General features: G+C 47.4%; 1 protein-coding gene across 3 annotated transcripts in view; it reads right to left on the bottom strand.

Moving 5' to 3' along the window:
- qsox1 (quiescin Q6 sulfhydryl oxidase 1) overlaps window positions 1-18043 on the bottom strand; it is a 275366-nt gene extending 257323 nt beyond the window's left edge. For all 3 annotated transcript variants that reach the window (XM_085982257.1, XM_085982256.1, XM_085982258.1), the window contains exon 1: window positions 17389-18043. In XM_085982257.1, the coding sequence (XP_085838383.1) occupies window positions 17389-17653 (265 nt within the window). In that variant the 5' untranslated portion in view covers window positions 17654-18043. The remainder of the gene's footprint in view (window positions 1-17388) is intronic.
- Between the last annotated feature and the right edge of the window lie 4995 nt (window positions 18044-23038).

Raw genomic sequence — 23038 nt, 5'->3', positions numbered from 1 at the left:
TGTCGGAACAAAGGAGATAGGGGGAAGAAGGTTGAGATCCTGAAGTCAGAATTTAAGGAGCTAGGGAGGAAGTTAAAAAGCAGGACCTCAAAATTCTCTTTAGATGTAAGGTGATTATTTATATAATTGCGGTTACCTAATTTAATGTATTAAATTGCACTGTTATTTTTCTATTCGCTCCTCAAAGCGAACTAACCAAAGACTAATTATTTACTCAAGCTTAACAAGAACCACTGAAATCACTGAACACAAAGGGGGAAAAATTCAGTTGTTTGCACCTCCCGTTAGCGCCTTAAGAGGGCGCCAATTGGGGCGCAAGCAACTAGCGCCCGGGCGTGGCGATGTTTGTGCCGTTCGCGAAATTAACTAAACATTTTGCGGCGGCAATAAACACTTCCGCCACGATCTCCTGCGCCGGCAGATTGTGACGTCATTCGAGTGCACAACGCCCCGTTTACTCCCAGTGCCAAGCGCTAGTGAGAGTAGAAATAGGAGGATATGGCAGGTTAATGCGTAGCTAAAGATAAGGTGCAGGAGGGAGGACATCAGGTTCCTGGGACATTGAGACCAGATCCATGGCAGGAGGGACATGTACGTAGATACACACACACACATGCCAGTTTGCAAGCCATACGGGTGGCTGAATGTTTCCTGTCAATTGCTACTTTACAGGAAACAGTAAAAATAACACAAAGACATTTAAAATCTATGACCAAAGCCCCACATCAGGCAATGATAAACAGGAAGGAAGGGCTGGAAGCAACAGAACAAGCCCATTAGTATAATAGGAAGACACTGACCTAACTCTGCATCTCTTTCCAGAGATGCTGCCTGACCTGCGAGTGCTTCCAGATGTGTTTGATGCCAAGTGACAACGCATTAGATGCAATCTCAGTGTCCAGCGGACATCTCATAACCTGCGACCCACATCGCTACCTCGACAATCGCGCTCCCCTCCCCAAGTTAAAATACAGTACTGCCTTATTACACACACACTCAGCCTTTCACCAGCAACCTTTGCAGACTCGTTTCAAGGTCAAGGGCCTTGTGATTACATTACCTTTGGAGTGAGGGATTTAGACAATGTGATATCAATTTGGGCTCTTCAGCCTTGTAGGGAGGCCGCTGAGAGATGATCTTATACACGTATATAAGATAATAAACAGAATATTACTTTAAACTAAATTGTGAGAGTAGGACGAGGGGGCCACAGATTCAAACTGGTAAAAGGCAAATTTAGGACTGATATCAGGAAGTTCTTTGTCACACAAAGAGTTATCAAGACACAGAATGGACTAATAAGAACACAAGAAATAGGAGGAGTAGTAGTTCATACTGCCCCTCGAACCTGCCATTCAATAAGATCATGACTGATCTTCTAACTCAACTCCACATTCCCGCACTTGGCCCATATCCCTTGATTCCCTCAGTGTCTAAATAAAACCTCCCAGAGTGGTGGAGGTGCCAACCCTGGAATCGTTTAAGGAACCATTGGATGCTATAAGGGAGGTGGGGGTGGAAGGGTGAGGTCTTTAAGATCCTTCTGGCTAGATGAACTAAGATGGGCCAAATGGTCTTCCTCATCTGTAACAACCTGGTGATAAAGCCAAGCGCCGTGAGTTAAGTGAAGAAAACATTACTGTAAGGTGACTGAACTCCTGACTGCAGACACCAGGGACACTTACTGAAGCTTGGCGTCAAAATACAACACATCTTCACAACATCCTCTCCCTGCCCCTCAGCCTTGGAAATCTGGCAACACCACCATCAGCAAGATGGAGACTTCATGGCAAGTCAGACACAGAAATTAATTATCAAGAACTGTCTCTTTCAGATAAACACTAAAGGAGGGGACACACTAAGTTAAATAGCCACAATCATGACAGCATGAAGACTCTGAATGAGGAATTGTGTAAATGCCAGAAGTGAGAACAGCTGCAGGTTATTTTTAAAACAGGAAAAGGTTTCGCTCGAGATTAAAACTGAGAAATAGCTGAGAAATCCATTTTGCACGATGCTTTATTCCATTTTAAATTATTTTTGTAGTTTGAAACCCCTAAAATTGAAAGACTGAGAGTGTATCTGTACCAATTCTGTCTCCAAGGCCTGCTGACACGTTTGCATCTAGATTCGCTTTATCACCCCCACAATTGGAGACTCAGTTCAATTCTCAGGCCTTTCTAACCCAAACATCAGCGCTGTGTGTGTGTGTGTGTGTGTGTGTGTGTGTGTGTGACTGACTTTGGGAACATACAGGCCAAGGATATTTTGATATGGGATGGTGCCGAGAGTGAGTAAAGGATTATGGAATGTAGATGTCTATGGAGTAGCACAACTTAGAAACAGTATAAATGAACTGAAATCATAACTAGAAGTTGGGAGATGAAGAAGGGAGGCATCTGGAGGGTTAACCTGGCTGTAATGTGTGTATCGCCTGTAACCGATGCTATCTTGATAATTGGCCATGAGTATGTTCAGGTTCATTTAACCTTGAATAAACTTTCAAGTGTTTGACTGCGTGTTCAATTCATTCTTGAGCTACAGACATGGGGCTGCAGCCTTTGTCTGTAATATTAAACAAACTCACATTCCTGACAGTTTCTGTATTTTGACTAGGGCATTGTCATCACAGAGAAGTGGTGGACAAGAACTGATAAGAAGTTGCCCCGAGTGCTCTAAATAATTGTCACATAAAACCCTTATGATTAGAGCTCTCCAGCTGGTTCCGCAGGTAAATCAGGTAAAAGAAACTTGGCCGGGGACCTGGCTCATAACTGCTATCCAGTGACTCTGCTGGAAAGTGTGTGTATGTATACAGGCAGTGGGCAAGACTATGGATCAGGCAGGGTAGTGACATCCCTTCTTCAAGTTGCCGACCAGCACTCGCTGTTTAGCCCCACGCATGAAGAATTGCCACCTGGACAAGGGAGCAGAGGGCAGTTAGTTCCTGGAATCAATAATGGCCAAAGGAGAGGAGAGGGGAGGGGAGGTGGGGGCCGGAGAGAAGTCTTAGTTATTCTTTCTAACAGTAACACGCAAGTCATGTGTGACTGCTCCAGCTCTTGTTCTTTCAGTGAAGGCAGTGGCCTTCAAAAAGCTCCAGTCGGTTAATCTGTGAAAGCAGCAGGTGGGAATGTCCGAATGAATAATTTCAGCAATTTGGAAAATATTAATCTTTCTGAATAACCTTGGAATGACATTTTACTTTTTAAAAAACATATTTAAAAAAAACTCAGAAGAAAAATGTGCCTGGGTTTGAAAATTTCTTAACTGTTTGTCGAACAAACTGTTTCAAGGATTCTACTGGCCCAGCTCAGTATTATTTTTCTCCTCTTCCTTGTGTTTTGATATCTTGGCACAGCCCGTGTCTAGGACTGTGCGAGGAATTGCTGTTTATTTTTTCCAGCCACCACACAGAGCAGAACAGGAGGCCCTGTGTAAATACTGCAACGCTGTGGCTTTCAGCACTAGCAAATGCCAGCCTTGCCATCTGGAGCTGCCAATGTCAAATCCTTCGGGGATTTTAAAAGAGCTATCTTGTCAGCCTTTTGATCTCCCTCTGCTGAAGGAGCTGGCTTCTGCTGGGGGATGGTTTCAGGCCCTTGACTTCTTGCCCAAGAGATCATTTTTTCACACGTGGGCTTAGGCCACGAGTGCTGGCAGGCAGTCGGTCACAAGAGCACCCGAGCCACACCCGGTCCCTGTCCTCACCCAATGTCCCCACAAGAAACTTCCAGCAGAAGTCACTGAATACTTATCAGGAATGGGAAACCTGGCTTATTTTCCCCCCACCTTAACCCTGGGATATTCAGGCAAAGTCTGTCCCTCAAGCCACTCCGTCCGAGACCAGCTAACGCATGGCAGACTGGTGATCGAACCTGGCACTTTCCTGATCTGTATGGGCCCGCTTGAGACAGCGCAGTGCATTGTCCAACTGAGACACTGGCAGAGGTGACACTGGGGGTAACTTAAACCTAACTCGCCAGGCAATAAACCCACAGGATCAGGTGGAAACACCGTTATACACCCTACCCGTAAGTACTCTCCAATGACTTCAGGCGGGTGTAAAACCAATGTTGCTTCCGATCTAATCAGTTTGCCGATGAGTGGGTGAGATTAAAATTGTCGCCTACCTGCCCTTTACAATTCCCAGACCAAGTAGGCACAGACACAAGGTGCAGGAGAGTTTCACAGATTCGCAGTATAACGTGGTCTCAATTGACAACCTCAGGCACAGAACCCCCAGTGCTTTCTGCTCCTCTGTTGCTGTGCCATTCGTCCCTTCCCCATCTCTCTCTTTACATCACACTTCCTCCAGAAAAGTGCAACACAGTGCAGTTCCACACACTGCGCTACAAAGCAGCAGGGCACATTTTCAGATCATCAGTCCTTCACACACCCATTTACCAATCTAATTTGTGCTGATGTGGGGAAGCACCAAGCAGAAACAAAGAACTTGCATTTATATAGCGCCTTTCATGACCTCAGGATGTCCCAAAGCACTTTATAGTCAATTAAGTACTTTAGTAGTCACTGTTGTAACTTAGGAAACGCGGCAGCCAATTTGCACAAAGCAAGCTCCCACAAACAACAATGTGATAATGACCAGATAAATCTATTTTTAGTGATGTTGGTTGAGGGATAAATATTGGCCAGGACATCGGGGAGAACTCCCCTGCTCTTCTTCAAAATAGTGCTATGGGATCTTTTATGTCCACATGGGAGGGCAGGCAAGGCCTCGTTTTAACATCTCACCTGAAAGACAACACCTCCAACAGCGCAGCACTCTCTCAGCACTGCACTGGAGTGCCAGCCTAGATTATGTGGTCACATCTCTGGAGTGGGACAATGGGTTTTTCTTGCACAGCTGCTAGCAGGCACTTGAAAGCAAGATTCATGGAGCGTGGGAGCAAGTCATTCGTCCTCTCTGTCAAGGATGGTTGCAGAATGGGGAATTCCAGAGGCTCCACCTCCTCTCAAAGTTAAGTGGATGCCCAGGCCTGGTGTCGCTACTGCTCCTCTGAGCTGCCAGTCTGTGCCAGCAACCAGGTGGAAAATGATTGCTTCACAGTTACTCAACTTTCATGCTCTAACCCGCCCCTGCCACACGCCCCTCCCCCCCCCCCGCTCCCCAACGTGGCGCCAATCCCTGTGCCTGCTTCTTGTCCATCTACCTAATGGATGGTTTCTACCTAGGGTTTCCAACCCTCCAGGATTGCCCTGGAGTCTCCAGGAATTAAAGACTGATCACCAGAACACTGCTGTGAGCAAACCCAGGAGGAGAAGAATCACAGGGGCATTCCAAAGTTATGTTTTTTTTCTCATTTTCTTTGAAGACTTTTGTTTATTAGTTATAGAAAATATTGGAAATGGGGAAAAAAAGGCATCCAGGATCGTCCAATCGGGTAACGAAGAGTCTTTTCACTTTCGAATTGACACAGGAAGGCGGAGCGCCACGAGGACGGACATATCGAGCGACTAATGGCGGAGGAATGGGGGTGGGGTGTTTGGAGGCAGGAGGTCATGTGATGAAACCTCCAGGGTAATGCCCAACCAGAGTTGGCAACCTTATTTCTATCTCTTCTGTCTGAGTTAACAAATCATAGCATTCTCTGCAGGGAGCTGTTGTCAAGGACCTGCTTGTCTGGAATGTTTAACCGGAATGAATTGCTTAATCGTGGCATCTGTAATTGTGCACTTGCTGCTCAGCGAGGGGCCAAATTGCTGCTTAACTTTCTACAATGTGATGTTCCACCTCTCGTTGCCATGGATCGGCTTTCACTTCATTTCTTTAATCACATGTTTGCTTGTTGATGGTCTAGCTGTATTGCCGGAGTGGGTTAAGTGGCGATTGTTTGAGGTGGGTGTTACATTCGAGGCTCACCAGGTTCCACTAGAGTTAGCTCTTCATGTTTCTTTCTCCTCTTACACTTCAGAGTCTCAGTGCAAAAATTACAGAGCCAAATCGGACGAGGTTCCATTCGGTAGTGGCTCGGACTACTGGCTTGGATCAAACGTAACAGGAGAATGATCCTGCACACGCTTTATCACACACAACCCTCATCATTAGAAACATGCCATCGGCAGAGAGGGAGGAAAGAAGATAAAATGAAGCCTTGAATACGAGTCATGAGAACTGGAGTAGACGGTGACCTCCTAAGGTTGTCTGTTGGCACCACATGTTCACCAGATCCACATCCCTATGGGTTGCTTGTCCGCTTGGGAATTTAGAACAGGCCTCCTCCTCTTCCCCCCACCTATTTAAATCACAACTATCCTGGGCCTAACATGCACACCTGAAGATGACTGGGCAGAAGGAACAAAAATTTGAAGGAACAAACCTAATCGCTATTTCTAACACTGCAATACAGAACCCAAGTAAGCTAGAGCATCCAAATCTGCTTCATACAGAACAGCACCTTAGCTCCGGGAGAGTGCCGAGGCAATTATCCACAAGGAATCTCTACTTCCTCATCTCCAAGAACAAAAGAGGAGGCTCTCTTCAAAAGCATCTGGAGGAGAATCTTATAGTTAAGTCATAAAATAATCAGCGCCTCAGATACTCATGCAGGACTTGTACAGACTCAACAACGTATGGCAAGCTGTACAAACTAAGCATTAACGAGCATGGAAAGAGGGCAGGTTGTGCAGGCTGCATTGGCTGACTAGCCATCTGACTGAATTGCTGAAAAGGTGTAGAGTCTGGTCAACTGACAAAATTAAGGCAGTTGATGCTGCATTCAGCCTCCTCTGCTGGAGCCAGAATCAAGTGCTACATCAGACACTGCAGATTATTATACAGCAGATACCTCTCTGTCGCAGGTTCAGCGAGCCGATGGCTTAATGCAAAGAGACCAAGCTTTGGGTCCCATTAACAATTCACTCTTGAATCAGCATCCTGGTTTCCGATGTCGCATGATCAAGACGGTTACAACCGCAAAATACACAGATAAGGATAAGGGCCCCTCACAGCGAGCGTCCCACTGACCTACATCTCTGACGACTTGTAACTCCAAAACATCAGCCAAAGCATCAGCATTATATTTGAATAATTTGCTTACAAATTTAGCTCTTGCTTGTATTACTTCCGAATTCAGATCATTAATAATTCAGATGAATACTGTAAGGCCTATTAAACCTTGATCGGAGAACATCATATGCTGCTCTTCACTGCTATTATCTAACATTGGGAGGGCTTGGTGCTCTCAATATTTTATCCTGTTTTCAAACGCTCCTGTTGTGTATCCTTCAAGGATTTAAACCAACAAATGTTATTTCATTTGGACTGCTAACAGCAGATTGGTGGTCTGATGAGGAGGAGCCCATCATTCCACAAAGACAAATAACCCATAATTCTGTACGTCAAAAGGGTTCCTTTTTTATCACTTATCATCTGAATATCAAGGGAGTAATGCTGGATCTCCTGGATCACGGTCTAAGTTGCAAGAACCCTGGAATGAGTTACACACGAATATACAAAATTGACGAGCAGGAAAAGGCCAGCTGGTCCATCAAGTCTGTGCAGCACCATGATGGTCGGAGCATCATCACTAGACACTTCCACCATTCCCTCCTCTTCACCTCCACCTCCTGCACACCACCACCCCCAAGCCATGTACTCTCCTGGGAGAGGCAAAAAAAAGAAACGTCCCAGGGCCAATAACAGAAAAATACACTCGAAAATTCCTCTCCGACACCCTCAGGCGATCAGAGTAGCTGAGGTTCTTTAAGCTAGGAATCATTCTTGTAGGACTCCTCTAGACCTTTTCCAAGGCCTCCATATCACCCAATGGCACTCAATATTACATCCTCAAAACATAGGAACAGCAGTCGGCCGTTCAACCCCTTGAGCCTGTTCTGCCATTTATGGCTAATCTATATCCTAATTCCATTTACCCGCCTTGGCTCCATATCCCTCAATACTCTTCGCTAGCAAAAATCTATTGATCTCAGATTTTAAATTATTAATTGAGCTAGCATCTACTGCTTTTTGTGGGAGAGAGTTCCACACTTTACCACCCTTTGCATGAAGAAGTGTCTCCTAACTTCTCTCCTGAATGGCCTGGCTTGGATTTTAAGGTTATGTCCCCTTGACCAAGACACTTCCACCAGCGGAAAAAGTTTCTCTCTATTTACCTCTTCAATTCCGTTTAAAAACCTAAAAACCTCAATCAAATCACCCCATAATCTTTTATGTTCCAGGGACTACAAGCCTAATTATGTAGCCTCTACTTATAATTTAACCCTTGGAGCCCTGGTAACATTCTGTTGAATCTGCACTGCACTCCTTCCAAGGCCAATATATCCTTCCAAAACGATCAATCTGGTCGTGTTAAAATGCGTAATTTTCCAGTGAATCATGGAATATTTCTCCCTTGCTTTTACCTGACCACTTCCAAGCAGTCATGTGCACTACAGCACGTACTTCTATTCCATTAGCACCTAGAAGGGGCCCTATAGCATGGGACCCTCCTCCTCTCCCATTTGCCATAGCTGTTTCAGTTGAGACTAACAAAGGAAGCCTCGTACAGCGCCAGTGCTGTAACTGTGTCCCTATTTCTGACTCACTGTTCGGTTCTGTTGGTAGAATACTGTAGCTGATGTTGTTTATACAACTGGCACAATTCCTGGTTTTGGATCACTTTGTTATCGCAAAACAAATTTTCCAAGAATCAAAACTACTTTTGCAGACGTTAAACTGAAGACAGGAATGTGTTCTGATGGTGTTTGGTGGTTAACGGATGACAGAAGCTTCCTGATTCGCAGCTCTGGACTGACTGTTACCAGTTGAAGCAGTTGAGGTGACGGCAAGCTGTGATTTATGAGGCTGTCAACATGTGGCAACATTACTATCAAATACCACACAAAGGTGGCAAATAGCTTTTCTGCAAATAATCTCAGCCCTTGTAACTTGCCCTCAAATTTGCACAGATATTTAAAGGAGTGTCACCAACATTACGGCCTAGAAATTCATTAAGGCGCTGCCAGCTTTGCGGCCAGTTACCGCCTAAAGAGGGCTTCTGCGCCAAAAATGATTTTGCGCTGATATTCAGCGCAGCGGTATTGGCGGCGGTAGCCGTTAGCGCTGCGCCGGCACCGATGACGTCATCGGTGTGCGCAGTGCCCCGGTTCCGCCCCGAAACCAGCCCGATCCCCATATTTAGTTGCGGCCGCCTCTTCCGCAGCGGCCGCAAACAGCGACCAGAAAACGGGGCCGTACTCTAGCCTTAGTGGGGTGCTTTAAGGTGGAGGTGCGGCCGGCCGCTTTTTCGGCGGCCGCCTGCCCGCACCTCCTTCCCCGGCCTCCTCCACCCCCCCCCGCGGCATTGCCGGCTGCTTTCCGCGAACCCGGCACTTCTCCGAGGTGCCGGGCTCATTTGCCGGCACTCTCCAGCGGCGATCTCCCCGTTGCAGGTAGCTCCCCCTTAAGAGAAGGAGGAGGCCTGCAGTACCGCAGCCTGCCGCTCCGCAGCGGCTGCCAAGAGCGCTGAAATTCAGTTTCAGCGCCCCAAGCGGAGGCGGGCACACCCTGGAATAGCGCCCGGTTCCGGATTGGGGCGCAGAAGCCGAATATCTGACGGTCGCAAATGGCTCCGCGCCCAGCGCTAACTTTTGGGCGCTAGCCAGCTGGGCGCCCCTAACTGAATTTCTAGGCCTACAACTTTAAAAAAAAACATTTGCAAAATTGTGTTATATACGATATTTGGGAGTATGCTTTGGACTCAAACCCACACATACTTTATATATGCATTATAACACCACCAGCTCGATTGTTTCTGAGGATGCAATGCATCTAAAGGTTCATACAACCATGACCGTGCTCCTCTTGTTTACATCAGATCCCCTTGATGTGTTACTGCTTTGTTACGCACTGCAGTACACCCTGTATGTGGTTCCCCTTTATAAGACGCACTCTTTAAAGGGGATCCTTAAGCTGAGACTTCCTTTCCAAACATGGCAGGTTGAGAACTGGCACCTCCCCTTTCAATAGGAGAATTTAAACATGGAAGCCTACGAATAAATGCCATTAAATGTGCCCAAGGCAGTAATCACAATGGAACAACTTAATTGTCAGTAAGAGAAGGCAGCTGGTGTGGAGAGCGGTTGTTTAAAGACTGGTGAAACGTTGAATGGAGGTATCAGCTGCTGTCTAACCTTGATAGGCTTTCATGTCTGCAGTACTGAGTGAGTGCTCTATTGTCAGACATGCCATCCTACAGATGAGAAGTTAAACTGAGGTTCTGTCTGCCTCTTGAGATGAACAAGATCTATTGAAGAACAAGAAGTTTTCCTGCTGTGCTGGCCAACAGTTTTCCTTCAACCATCACCAACACAATTGATTAATTGGCCATTCATCTAATTATCGTGGCAACAAGAGCGGGCCACAGGCTGGGTATTCTGCGGCGAGTGTCTCACCTCCTGCCACCTCAAAGCTTTTCCACCATCTACAAGGCATAAGTCAGGAGTGTGATGGAATAGTTTCCACTTGCCTGGATGAATGCAGCTCCAACAACACTCAAGAAGCTTGACACCATCCAAGACAAAGCAGCCCGCTTGATTGGCACCCCATCCACCACCTTAAACATTCACTTCCTCCACCACCAGCGCATCATGGCTGCAGTGTGTACCATCTACAAGATGCACTGCAGCAACTCGCCAAAGGTTTCTTCAGCAGCACCTCCCAAACATGCGACCTCTACCACCTAGAAGGACAAGGGCAACAAGCGCATGGGAGCGCCATCACCTGCAAGTTCCCCTCCAAGTTACACACCATCCTGACTTGGAAATATATTGCCGTTCCTTCATCGTCGCTGGGTCAAAATCCTGGAAGTCCCTCCCTAACAGCACTGTGGGAGTACCTTCACCACAAGGACTGCAGCAGTTGAAAAAGGCGGCTCACCACCACCTTCTCAAGGGTAATTAGGGTTGGGCAATAAATGTTGGCCTTGCCAGCGACACCCCCACATGCCAGGAATTAATTTTTTTTAAACATTTGTGGGATCTTGCTTTGTACAAATTGGCAGCAATGTGCGCCTACATAACAACAGTGACTACATTTCAAAAGTACTTTGTATGGAGCACTAAGTTGTTTCTCAGGCACTATGTGCAAATCTTTTTCCCTACCTTTGTATGGCCCTGTTACATTATTTCTCTCATAAATCATTGCGCATAACCCTTTTTGGTACAATTTTTTACACCTCTCCCACATCCCCTCCCCACTGCACCCTTCTCTGTGGCAGACTATATTCCAGGAACTGTCTAAAGGACCCATCAGTCTCTGTCAGTCTGCACCATCCCAATAAACAGCAGCCTACACATTGGGACAGTTGGCCGCGATGCGTGAAGCCTTGTTAATCAGATTTAAGACTTTAAGGGGCCATCATTTGCTCGTAAAAGCAACGCACAAGAGCGTGTGTGTTTGGTGCGAAGGAGCACAACGCATATAAAACCTTGGAGTGCAATAGTTTTCTGGCACAAATGAAAGAGTTCACTGCATGTGGAGTCTAAATTTGTTAAGAAAAGTTTAACACATGTACAGTATCTAGCGGGGCTAATTAAGGCAAAGAGCTGTCAAAAATGGTGAACATTCGCAGCTTTCTCAGTATGACTAACTGGGACAAGTCGGCACAGTCACGTTCCTGTTAAGACTGGTGGCCATGCTCACGATACCTGAATGATGCACTGTTTTTTGAGGGCATCGCGCTTTCTTTAATTAGATTGGCCCCTGCCCTCCTCCCATGGTGTCCTCACTACAAATCATCCAAGGCTGAGGGATGGGGGCATTGCTCTCTCTCAGATCCTGGCCTATGCTGTTCTGCAATTGACTGCTTGCAGATGGGCAACAGTGGTTCCTTAGAATGGGAGTCTCCCAGCCCAGGTGGCCATTTGCTTTAGTCCTTTAAGAGGAAGCTTGACAAGGTCCTAAGACAGTATTTTCAGTTCTTAGATGATAGTCACCTGAGATTCTTAGGAGCTTACTGTGTGGTAGTGGCAGTGCTAGCATTTCCTAGTGTTTTTCCTGAATTGGCCAATTTTCTTTTCTCACTTTTTTTCCTCCTCTTCCAGGAGATTGTGTGGTTGAAGGGCGGATCATTGGTGTATCTGGTTGCCTCGTTTTCTGGGTAGAGTGAGCTTGATGGGCCTGATGGTCTTTTATTGCCCTTCCATTCATATGCCCCTCTCTATGGGGCAGTGCCTGGCAGCTGAGACTAGCACCTTAATGATGGTCTAGCAAAGTCACAAACTTGAAAGGTGTCTCTGCAGGAGGTGTTGCAAAGCTTCCTGTAATGAATTCCCAAACAAATGAGGTCCTAAATCATCCACATCACTTGCACAATGGGTTATATGTTTAACTTTTTATTCACCCCTGGCACTTTAGCTTATTTAAAACCAGCTGCAAATTTTATTTAAATGCTATACGAGTCATGGCAGCACACAGACAAAGGACTATTGGCTCCACCCTCCAGAGTTGTATGAAATCTAAAACAATAACTTGCACTTATATGGCACCTTTAATGCAGAAAAGATGCTTCATAGACACTGAGCTAAAGGAGATATTAGGAGGGTGGACTAAAGGTTTGGTCAAAAAGGTGAGTTTTAAGAAGGTCCTTAAAGAAAACAGAGAAGCAATTACAGAGTGTGAGGCTTAGGCACAGCTGCCAATGGTGGTGAAGGAAGGGAGGGGGGATTTGCAGAAGTCAGAATCAGAGGAAGAGAGAGTTTGGGGAAGGGGGTTGTAGGGCTGGAGGAGGTGACAGAGATAGGGTGTGAAGAAATAAGCAATATGCCTATTCAGAAAAATACACCATTCTATAAAAGAATTCTGACTTTATTAAAACATGACATACTAGATCTGAAAATCTAAAAACCTAACAATGGAAAAGCTGTGAACAGCATTCAGGCTGTTGAGATAAGATAAGTTGTTGACACTGAATCAATAGCCTTATTGAAACAGGAGGTTGGAGGTTCCTGAAAGTCTGAAGCCTTGGAAAGAACACAATGGTATACCCTGTTAAGGTGTCTTAAACCAACACTTCAGAAAGAAACACAGAAAATTAAAGAAACATATGCCTTCATAAAAATGACATCAAATGAAACACGGGAGACACGAGTCTGTGTTACAACCAGTTGAGGTAACTAAGAAGACAATGGTGCACAAGGTTGAGGTGTTTTTAATTTACACATCGTAAAAAGACACAAATAGAAGACCTTGGTAAGAATGACATCAAAAAGATGTATCTGCTCCACTCTGTTTTTTATGATAAGCTTCGAACACCTAAGGGTAGAGACATAATTTTTAATGCTACAAGCTGATCTAACTGTAAAAATAGCAGGGGTCAGCAGAAAAATGACGAGATAATTAGCTTACATCAGCAGAAAACTGAGAAAGGGTATAAAAATTGAACTTTCAAATGGGATGATAGATTCGCTGTAAAGGGGCAAAGCGATTCTCAGCTTCAGATGCAAGCTCTGTAAGTCTTCAACTCTTTGTATCTTGGGGATCAAGGTATTGTATTTGATTTTGGTGGATATCCTGGAATAAACTAAGAACTGTAAAACTAGAGAAGTTAAGATTTGAGAATAAGGATCTGTGATAATAAAATTGTAAGCTTTTTGTATTTGGAACTGTTAATGTTGCAATTGAAACACCTACTGTAATTACATATCGGTTCTTTAATAAATCTATATATTTTTAGAATTGTCTCACATGGTACTTCTGTATCAAACTCGCAAACTCAATCTCTGTACGCTCCTTGGTGAGGAGCTGCAGAATTCTGAGGGAGTTTTCCGGACCCTCATAATATCCGGAACGTTACAGTCTAGCTAAACTTATTAAAAGTGCTGCCTGGAGGACGGTAACATCTTCAGGTTGCTCCTTTCCTTTAGGGAGAGATAGTCTGGACCTTTAGACCCAATTAAGCGTCTTTAGGATTCGGCTACCTCAAACTTTAGTTGAAAGTGAATGTCTGGAGAATACGCCTGATCTGGGGTAGCCCTAAAGGGGCTAGGACTAGTAATAATCCTTTCAAGGGAGGGGCGAGGTCATGGAGGGATTGAAATACAAGGATGAGAATTTTACATGTGAAGTGTTGGGGGACCAGGAGCCAATTTTGGTCAGCGAGGACAGGGATGATAGGTAAGCAGCACTTTGTCTAGACATATGAGGGGGTGGGACAAAGTTAGAAGAGCGTACATTGTACATTTTCTATTCTAATTCAAGCTATCCTCCCCCAGTTAACATAAGCCATTGGCTTTCCGAGAGGAGAGGATTTCCAGTTTTTTGGAGCATATTTCCTGGGCATACTCACTATTCACCGCCAAATGCATAAGAGAAAATTGGGCCCCTCAAACTTGCATCATCGGATTTAGTTGTACCCATTTCAAATCTGTAAACTAGGCCAGCCACACAGATGTGAACATTTATACCCATGGAGTTTCACTTCTGGAAGGCAGAACAAATCATCCTCAGATAAAGTATACAAGTATCATTCAACAGAGGGGATTCACTTGGCTTCTCCATTATCTATTTGCCACTGGACGGGCGCATCATCCAGCAAAAAGAATTAACCTTTTTTTTGCCTCACCATTAGTCTATGAGCATCGGGCTTTATTTTGCCTGCAAAGCTGATTAACTTTTACCTGACTTACCCTCCTTGATTTATGGGAGGCCAGGTTCCCTGGGCAGGGCATCAAAGTGCCGGACTCTTAATGCAATCATTCTGTCTGTTTCAGGCAGCGGCAACTTGAAAATGTCTTTAGCAATGACAATTGGATCTATTCTTCTCACACGCTCAATTCTGAGGCGGTTTGGAGCTGGAGAGGATAGCCAGACGTTAACGGTATTAAATTATATTTGTTCAATAGCTCTTCCAAGACCATCCCCCACCCCACTTCACCACGTGCCACCACTCATGCTGCCCCCACCCCACCACACTGCCATACTGAAGCCTTTGTAAACTAAAACTAAAATTTGCTGAAACCTTTTTCAGAACAGTGCCCCTTTGAGACTGTAACTCAACCCTGGGAATTGCCTGCCACATTCACTCTTGTGGTTTTGACATTAGAACTGGTCAGAATGAATCTCAGCCTGAACTCATTGTTCTTTAACCCTGTATGGGTAAGGTGGGGAAAAACTGTCAGGGAGGGCTGGATCTCAGAGGATTATGGGAGTTGCAGGTCTCAGTCTGGCTCAGTGATAGTGCTCTCGCCTCTGAGTCAACAACATATACATTATATTATAACATTATATAGCCCCCCAAGACACTTAGTCAGAAGGTTGTGGGTTCAAGCCCCACTTCAGGAGATAAGCACGTAAGACAGACTGACGCTCGTCCAGTGCAGTACTGAGGAGCGCTGCATTGTTGACGTGCCACCTTAAGGATGAGGTGTTAAAACGACAACCCACCCAGCTGTTCAGGTGGACGTAAATGATCCCTTGGCACTATTTGAAAAGCAGGATAGTTCACCCTGTGTCCTGGCCAACATTTATCCCTAAACTAGCACCACCAAAAATCAGATTTATCTCACGTTTGTTTGAGGGACCTTGCTGAGTACAAATTGGCTACCGTGTTTTCCTACATAACACGGTGGCTGCACTCCAAAAGTAATCACTGGCTGCGAAGCGCTTTGGGAGGTCCCGAGGTCGTGAAGGGCACCATGTCGAGGCAAGTTCTTTCCATTCTTCCTTATCGTCTTGGCCTCTGGTGATGGTGGCCTCAAGCCAAACTCCAGGATCTGAGCACATCCTCCTGAACTAAGGATGGCACTTCAGCACAGTATGGTGCACATGTGCTTACACACTTTCAGAATCCTGCTCCCTTCAATGGAACTGAATATCGGGCAGGGCGTATAATGGGCGGCTGATGCCATACCACCCGCTTTGCGCTACCGCCCATGACCAATTACTACCTCGAAATGTTGAGGCCTGGTCACAAGACATTAAAACAATCTCGGCTTGCGTTTATAAAATGCCCAGGTCGAGTGGAACCCTTGACCACCCTTCTGCCTCCAAGAACTTTGGAATCCCAGCTTAACACCACGTGGAGCTCAAGCCTGGGTGGTGTGCGACAGCCTCGCCCATGTGTGTCTTGGACCACTGCCCCCTTAGAGCCAGATCACTCTGTGGTTTTGCAGTCACTTTTTGCATCACTGTGGAGCACTTCTCTGCGATACTAAACTAGCAGTATGTTTGCACCCTGCTTTTCTGGTATTACCAGTCCAGCTTAACCATGTTGATTATTTTACCTTCTAATTTTCCGCAAACAAATGTGCAAACTGAGGATTCGCGTGCACATTGGCTCAGTCCTGTACCAGCTGGTGCCCCACCGGTATCTCATTTCAGAAACTCTCAGCCCGCACCGACTGGTTGGAGAACCGTTGCTATAAACCCTGACTTTTCTCAGCTTTCATAGGCACTGTACTGGCGCAGAAATTTAACTGCAACCTCCAGACCAGAAGAAGCAAGTGCATTCCCTTTAACACACCCTCGCTACCCACTGCACCACCAACACTGCATTCAACTTGCCGTGTGTCATTACTCACCATGAAACATAAACAGAACACCATCTGCTTTGTCACTCTAATCTCACTGCTAATAACCCTGAATTAGGGCAGCAATGAAAGTGCTTCTTTGAAAGTTATCCCAGTCTCCGACCTTATTCTCTCCACTTTATTTCCTATCCAGCGTTACTCTATCTCCTTTACATGGACACTTATTTCTTTCACTGCCAAAAGGTTTATTTGCATTCTGTTTTTCTCTCTTATTATTTGCATTCTGTGCTCATTCTGTCCCCTGTCCTACCTCCACATCCCTGGCATTATTCTGCTGATGATTGTGTGTGCACACACACATTGATGCATACAAGTAACCCCATGAGTGGCAGAATTTAAAACTCTGGTAGCCAAGCTTCCCCAACCCCCCTCTCCTCCAAGAAACTGGCCATGTTGACTAGCTGCAGGGGAGCTGAAAGCAAACAGGGCAAAAAACGAGTGAATTCCTGGCAGCACCACTCAAAATAGTGAGACTGGAACTGGGGACCTGTGGGCTGGCGACCAAGGGTCTAGGGGGATAAGGACTTGAACCTGGGGACTGTGAGGCTGGGATCAGGGTGGGGGCTGCAACCAGGATTGGTACTGGTAAGAGGGCCAACCCACCCCCACCATCCAGTACTGGGAGCAACTTTCTGTGGGTAACAGAAACTGACAGCACTGTGGCTGGGGCAGGAGAGAGAGATACCTCAAGGTTCAGTAACCTACAATGCAGGAAAAGCATGAAGGGGCACAGCTCAGAGTCTCTTGCAGTGCCAGCTCCCTGCCGGGTGGCGTTTAAGTTGCAGCCCCCTGCTCCGTACACACACACTACAGGCTAAATAAAATCACAGTCCAAACCTTTGATATCCTTCGCCAGCGACTTCCACACCGGAGCGAAGTTGATGCAGTGCCCGCACCAAGAGGCGTAGAACTCCACTAGCCAGGCGTTGCTGGAGTTGTACAGGATCCCGTCGAAGTTGTCCGGGTCCAGGAGGGTGACCTGGTCAGCCTGAGAGTAAAGCCCGGTTCTGGACACCGCGGCGGGCATTACCAAGAGGAAAATCGCCGCTAAAGACACGAACGCCGTATCCCAGCGCTGCGCCATGTCTGAGGAATCCAGCATCAGACCGACCTCTAACCTTCGCTAAACAACATTGTCTACGTGCGGGAAGTCAGAGGGAGGAGCAAAGTTCCTTTTTTTTTAAAAAGTTGGCCCAGATCAGATCATATGCACGGAACAAATAATGTTATCAACACACTTGCACCTCCTGTAATACAGTATCCCCATTGAATGCATTTACATCTGACCTTGTCCAGACTGTGCAAAGATCAGATCCGGTTGTGTGCAGGGCACATTTACAATTATAATTCCACACCCCCTATGCAGTACCTTCACATTCGCATCCTCAATACCTACACCACGAGGAGCCCTTCATAAAAGCTTATTCGTTGCTTCATGCAATTTAAAGCTCTGGGATTCCACTGATAATATGACACTTCAGGAGAAACTTCTTTACCCAGAGAGTGGTTCGAAGGTGGAACTTGTTACTACAGGGACTGGTTGAGGCGAACAGCAGAGAGGCATTTAAAGGGAAGCTACAAAACACAGGAGGGAGAAAGGAATAGAAGGTTATGTTGATAGGGTGAGATGAAGTAGAGTGGGAGGAGGCTGGTGTGGAGCATAAAGACCAACATAGACTAGTTGGGTCGAATGGCCTGTTCCTGTGCTGTAGTTCTATGTAATTCTATGTAACTTTGATATCCATCTTCACTAATCAATGATTGCATCCCTGTTACCAATAAGGCAAGGCAGGCTGGTCAGAGTAGGTGACAAGCGTCTTGTGGAGGTGGGAGAGACAGGGTTAGAGATGTGCAGCAATTTAACATCATACAGGCTGACAGAATTATACACTTTGATCATAGTTAAAATGATAAAGGGATTCAATAGGGTAGATATAAACTATTTCCTCTAGTGGGGGAATCCAGAACAAGGGGGCAAAATCTGAAAATTAGAGGTAGGCCATTTAGGAGTGAAATCTGGAAGTAATTTTTCACATAAAGGGTCGTGGAAACCTAGAATTCTCTCCCCCAAAAGGTTGTGGATCTTGGGTCAATTGAAATTTTCAAGTCCGAGATAGGTTGGTGTTAGGTAATGGTATCAATGGATATGGAGCAAAGGTGGGCAAATGGAGTCGAGGTACAGATCAGCCATGATCTAGTTGAATAGTGGAGCAGGCGCAAGGGTCTGAATGGCCTACTCCTGTTCCTATGATGTGATTTGCATTCTGCGTTTCTTCACAAATAAAAACAGGGTTTTTCATGCTGTGAGTGTGTGTTGGGAGCCTATTCCATCATGAAGGGCATCACAGCCAAAGCTAATCCTGTCCTCACTTAAAACCTATATGTATGCAATTTCCAACAGGAGTCAGTGGATAGTGCTCAGGAGCTGGGTTAGAATTTCCAACCCTCCAGGATTGTGCTGGAGTCTCCAGAAATTGGAGATTAATCTCCAAGACATGGCTGCGAGCAACCCTGGAGAAAAATCATAAATACTTTCATTTATTTACCTTTGAGCACCCCTGATTATAATCGCTCAACCTTTGTTAAGTTCTGTTGCCTGGGCCCTAAGCTCTGGAATTCCCTGCCTAAACCTGTGCACCTCACTACCTCTCTTTCCTCCTTTAAGCCTCTCCGTAAAACCTATCTCACTTTTTTCCAAACTTAATTTTTGTGGTTTATAGTTTCTAGGGTCTCTGTTGTGTAGCGGGGATTGTTGGTAAACAAGGGCCCTTGAGTATATCATTTAATTGTAGTGTAATTAGTGGTATTGGCTTGATTTAATTTAATTTGAATTAATTAAAGGGTAAGTCATGGCAGCACAGCTCGGCCTCGTGGCATGCTCCTCCTGCACTATGTGGGAAATCAGGGACACTTCCTGTGTTCCTGATGAACATGTGTGCGGGAAGTGTATCCAGCTGCAGCTACTGACAGACCGTATTGCGGTGCTGGCGCTGTGAATGAATACATACTGGGGCATTCACGATGCTGAGTATATTGTGGATAACACGTTTAGGGAGTTGGTCACACCGCAGCTAAAGTCTGAACAGGCAGGAAGGGAATGGGTGACCATCAGGCAGAGTAGTAGGCGCAGGCAGGTAGTGCAGGGGTCCCCTGTGGCCATCCCCCTTTCAAACAGATATACCACTTTGGATATTGTTGAGGGGGATGGCTTATCAGGGGAAGGCAGCAGCAGCCAACTTCCTGGCATCATGGGTGGTACTGCTGCACAGGACAGGAGGATAAAAAGTTTGAGAGCTACAGTGATAGGGGATTCTATTGTAAGGGGAATAGATAAATGTTTCTGTGGCCACAAACGAGGCTCCAGGATGGTATGTTGCCTCCCTGCTGCAAGGGTGAAGGATGTCTCGGAGCGGCTGTAGGGCATTCTGGAGGGGGAGGGTGAACAGCCAGTTGTCATGGTGCATATAGGTACCAACGATAGGTAAAAAACAGGATGAGGTCCTAAAAGCTGAATATAGGGAGTTAGGAGGTAAATTAAAAAATAGGGCCTCAAAGGCAGTAATCTCAGGATTGCTACCAGTGCCACGTGCTAGTCAGAGTAGTAGTAGAAGGATATTTCAGCTGAATATATGGCTAGAGGAATGGTGCGAGGGGGAGGGATTCAAATTCCTGGGACATTGGAACCGGTTCTGGGGGAGGTGGGACCAGTACAAACTGGACGGTTTGCACCTGGGCGGGACCGGAACTGATGACCTACAGGGAGTGTTTGCTAGTGCTGTTGGGGAGGGTTTAAACTAAAATGGCAGGGGGTTGGGAACCTGTGCAGGGAGACAGAAGAAAAGGAAGCAAGGATAGAAACAAAAGACAGGAAGGAGAAAAGCAAAAGTGGAAGGCAGAGAAATCAAGGGTGTAAATCAAACAGGGCCACAGTAAATAGTAATTCTTAAAGGACTAAGGGCTAGATTTTCAGTCGCTTGCGCCAGCAGTTAGCGCCTTAAGAGAAGTGATTTCCGGGCACTATGCGTGTAGCGCCCGGGCGCAGCACAGTTTGCGCCCCGCCCCAAATTAAGTTGCCCGTTAGCGCTGGCGCAAAGTTTAGCGCCAGCCCGGATGCGCGCGCAGAAAATGACGTCACATCCTCGTGCAACGCCCTTTGGCCGCCCCGATTGCAAACTTCAGTCGGACCGCCCCATTGTGCGGCGGGCGGCCGGAGCGTTTGGAAAAAGGAACGCAACACAACCAGCGCGGGCCCCGGGGGGCGCTAATTAAAGGGAACGTCCTCTCCAGTATAAAGGCCAGCCTTTTTTCAGAAAACAGTCTTGTGCAACGCATTTCTGGAGACACAACAAGGAGGATAGCTAACTGGTTTCAAGCAGCAAGTGCCAGGTATTTTTGGACTCAGGCCATAGCGCTGCAAGTGGCCATTTGGAAATTAGACTGTTTGCCAGGACTTGATGGGGGCTGCATGGGGTGCCAACGCGGAGCTGCAGCGCCATGTCCGTAGGGCACGCAGACGCATTGTGAGAGGGGCAGCCCTGGCTAGAGGCAGAGGGGGCTACAGGCGTCGGCCACGTAGGCCTTACCCAGTCAGGCTATACCGCCAGCAGCGCTCCTACCTAAACATGAGTGCCGCGCGATGTGTTAGAAGGCTCCGATTCCGAAATGAGGTGATTGCAGAGATCTGCCACCTGCTTCGCCGAGATCTGCGGCCAAAGCTCAGGTGCAGGACGTCTCTGTCGGTGGAAGTGAAGGTGACGGTGGCATTGAACTTCTATGCCACCGGCTCCTTCCAATACGCTGCTGGGGACATAGCAAACATCTCCCAGTATGGCGCGCATCGCTGCATCTGCCACGTGACCGAAGCACTGTTCAGAAGGAGAAGCCAATTCATCTCCTTCCCCATGGCCCTCGAGAGCCAGCATCAGCGTGCATTGGGATTTGCCAGACTCGGGGAATTCCCCTTGGTGCAGGGCGCCATTGACTGTACGCATGTGGCTTTGCGGGCCCCTCTGGAGCATGGCGAGCAGTATCGCAACAGGAAGGGCTATCATTCTCTGAATGTGCAGCTGGTATGTGACCACAAGCAGCGCATCATGGCGGTCAATGCCAGCTTCCCAGGCAGCAGCCACGATGCCTTTATCCTGCGGCAGAGTACTGTGCATGACATGTTCCAGGCACAGCCTCCCCCAAGAGGATGGCTCATCGGGGACAAAGGCTATCTTTTGTGCACCTCGCTCATGACCCCGCTCCGCGCGCCCAGGACCGCTGCTGAAGAGGCCTACAACGAGAGCCATCAAACCACCCGCAACATCATCGAGCTAACTATTGGGGTCCTCAAGCAACGGTTCCGCTGCCTTGATCGCTCCGGAGGAGCTCTCCAGTATTCGCCGGACCGGGTCTCCCAATTTGTGGTGGTTTGCTGCATGCTACACAACCTGGCTATCCGCAGGACTCAGGCACTGCCACCTGACGTTGGACCAGCACCTCAGGAGGAGGAGCAGGAGGAGCATGAGGAGGAGGAGGAGGAGGAGGAGCAGGAGTACGTTCCCAGGAGGGAGCGACCAGGGCCAAGGGCCGCACGACGCCACCTTATTACACGGTACTTCTAAGCCCCCTGTCAGGGAATGGCCAGGGGCCATGAGGGAAGATGAATGCAGCCGCTCCGCAAGCCCTCAGCCGGCGAAGCCAACAAACACTAAGAAGAACAACCATGGAGACTGCATGAATAAAGATAATTTTTTATTGCACAAAAATGAAAAGCCCTTCCCACATGAATTCCCAAAAACAATAAACGGGCCCCACAAAAAGCCCAACAAACAACTCACTCCCACAAACTGGGGAGGAGTCACTCCACCTTTCTTCAAACCGGGCCTCAACGTCGGCCTAACGCAAAAAATAAGCCCTCCAAAAGCACAACCATGGGCAAAGTAAAGATGGCCACCGCCATATTAAAGGAAAGCTGCCCACACCCTCTACTGAGTGGCCCGCGAGGGCGAGACCTTGGCCAGCTTTTTGCCTCCCCTGCCCGGCCTGCTGCTCCTTCGCAAGCTCTGCCCAGTGGCTGCTGCGAGGCTGGGGGAAGGCGCCTGAGGCTCAGATGCCCTTCCGCCAGATGCCGCTGGGGGGCGGCCTACACGGCGTTTGGGCCTCGAGGGGCCGTCTGCTGAGTGGCGCACCTGAGGCTGGCCACCATCAGCTGCAGCCACTTGCCCTTGACGCCCCAGTGGGGGAATGGCGGCGACGGATGGCGCAATGTGGGCCAGCTGGCGTCTGGGATGCGCTGGCTGGTGCTGTGGCGCGGTGGCACTCGGCCGTGCCCGCACTGCAGGATCCGCAGCAATCAGCCGAGGGGCGGCTTGCTGGGATGGTCCAGCGCGGCGGCTGCCCTGGCGATGCCTGCCTGAGACAGCGCGTGTGGCAGCAGTGAGTGCCCCTGTGGTCCTGGTGTGCGTGCGCATCACATCCGCCAGGGTCTTGACGGCATCAG

This window comes from Somniosus microcephalus, chromosome 3 (genome assembly GCF_052327205.1).
Source record: "Somniosus microcephalus isolate GS21.2 chromosome 3, FLI_Smic_1.0, whole genome shotgun sequence".
Lineage (NCBI taxonomy): Eukaryota > Metazoa > Chordata > Chondrichthyes > Squaliformes > Somniosidae > Somniosus > Somniosus microcephalus.
This window is presented reverse-complemented; position numbering and strand designations above follow the sequence as displayed.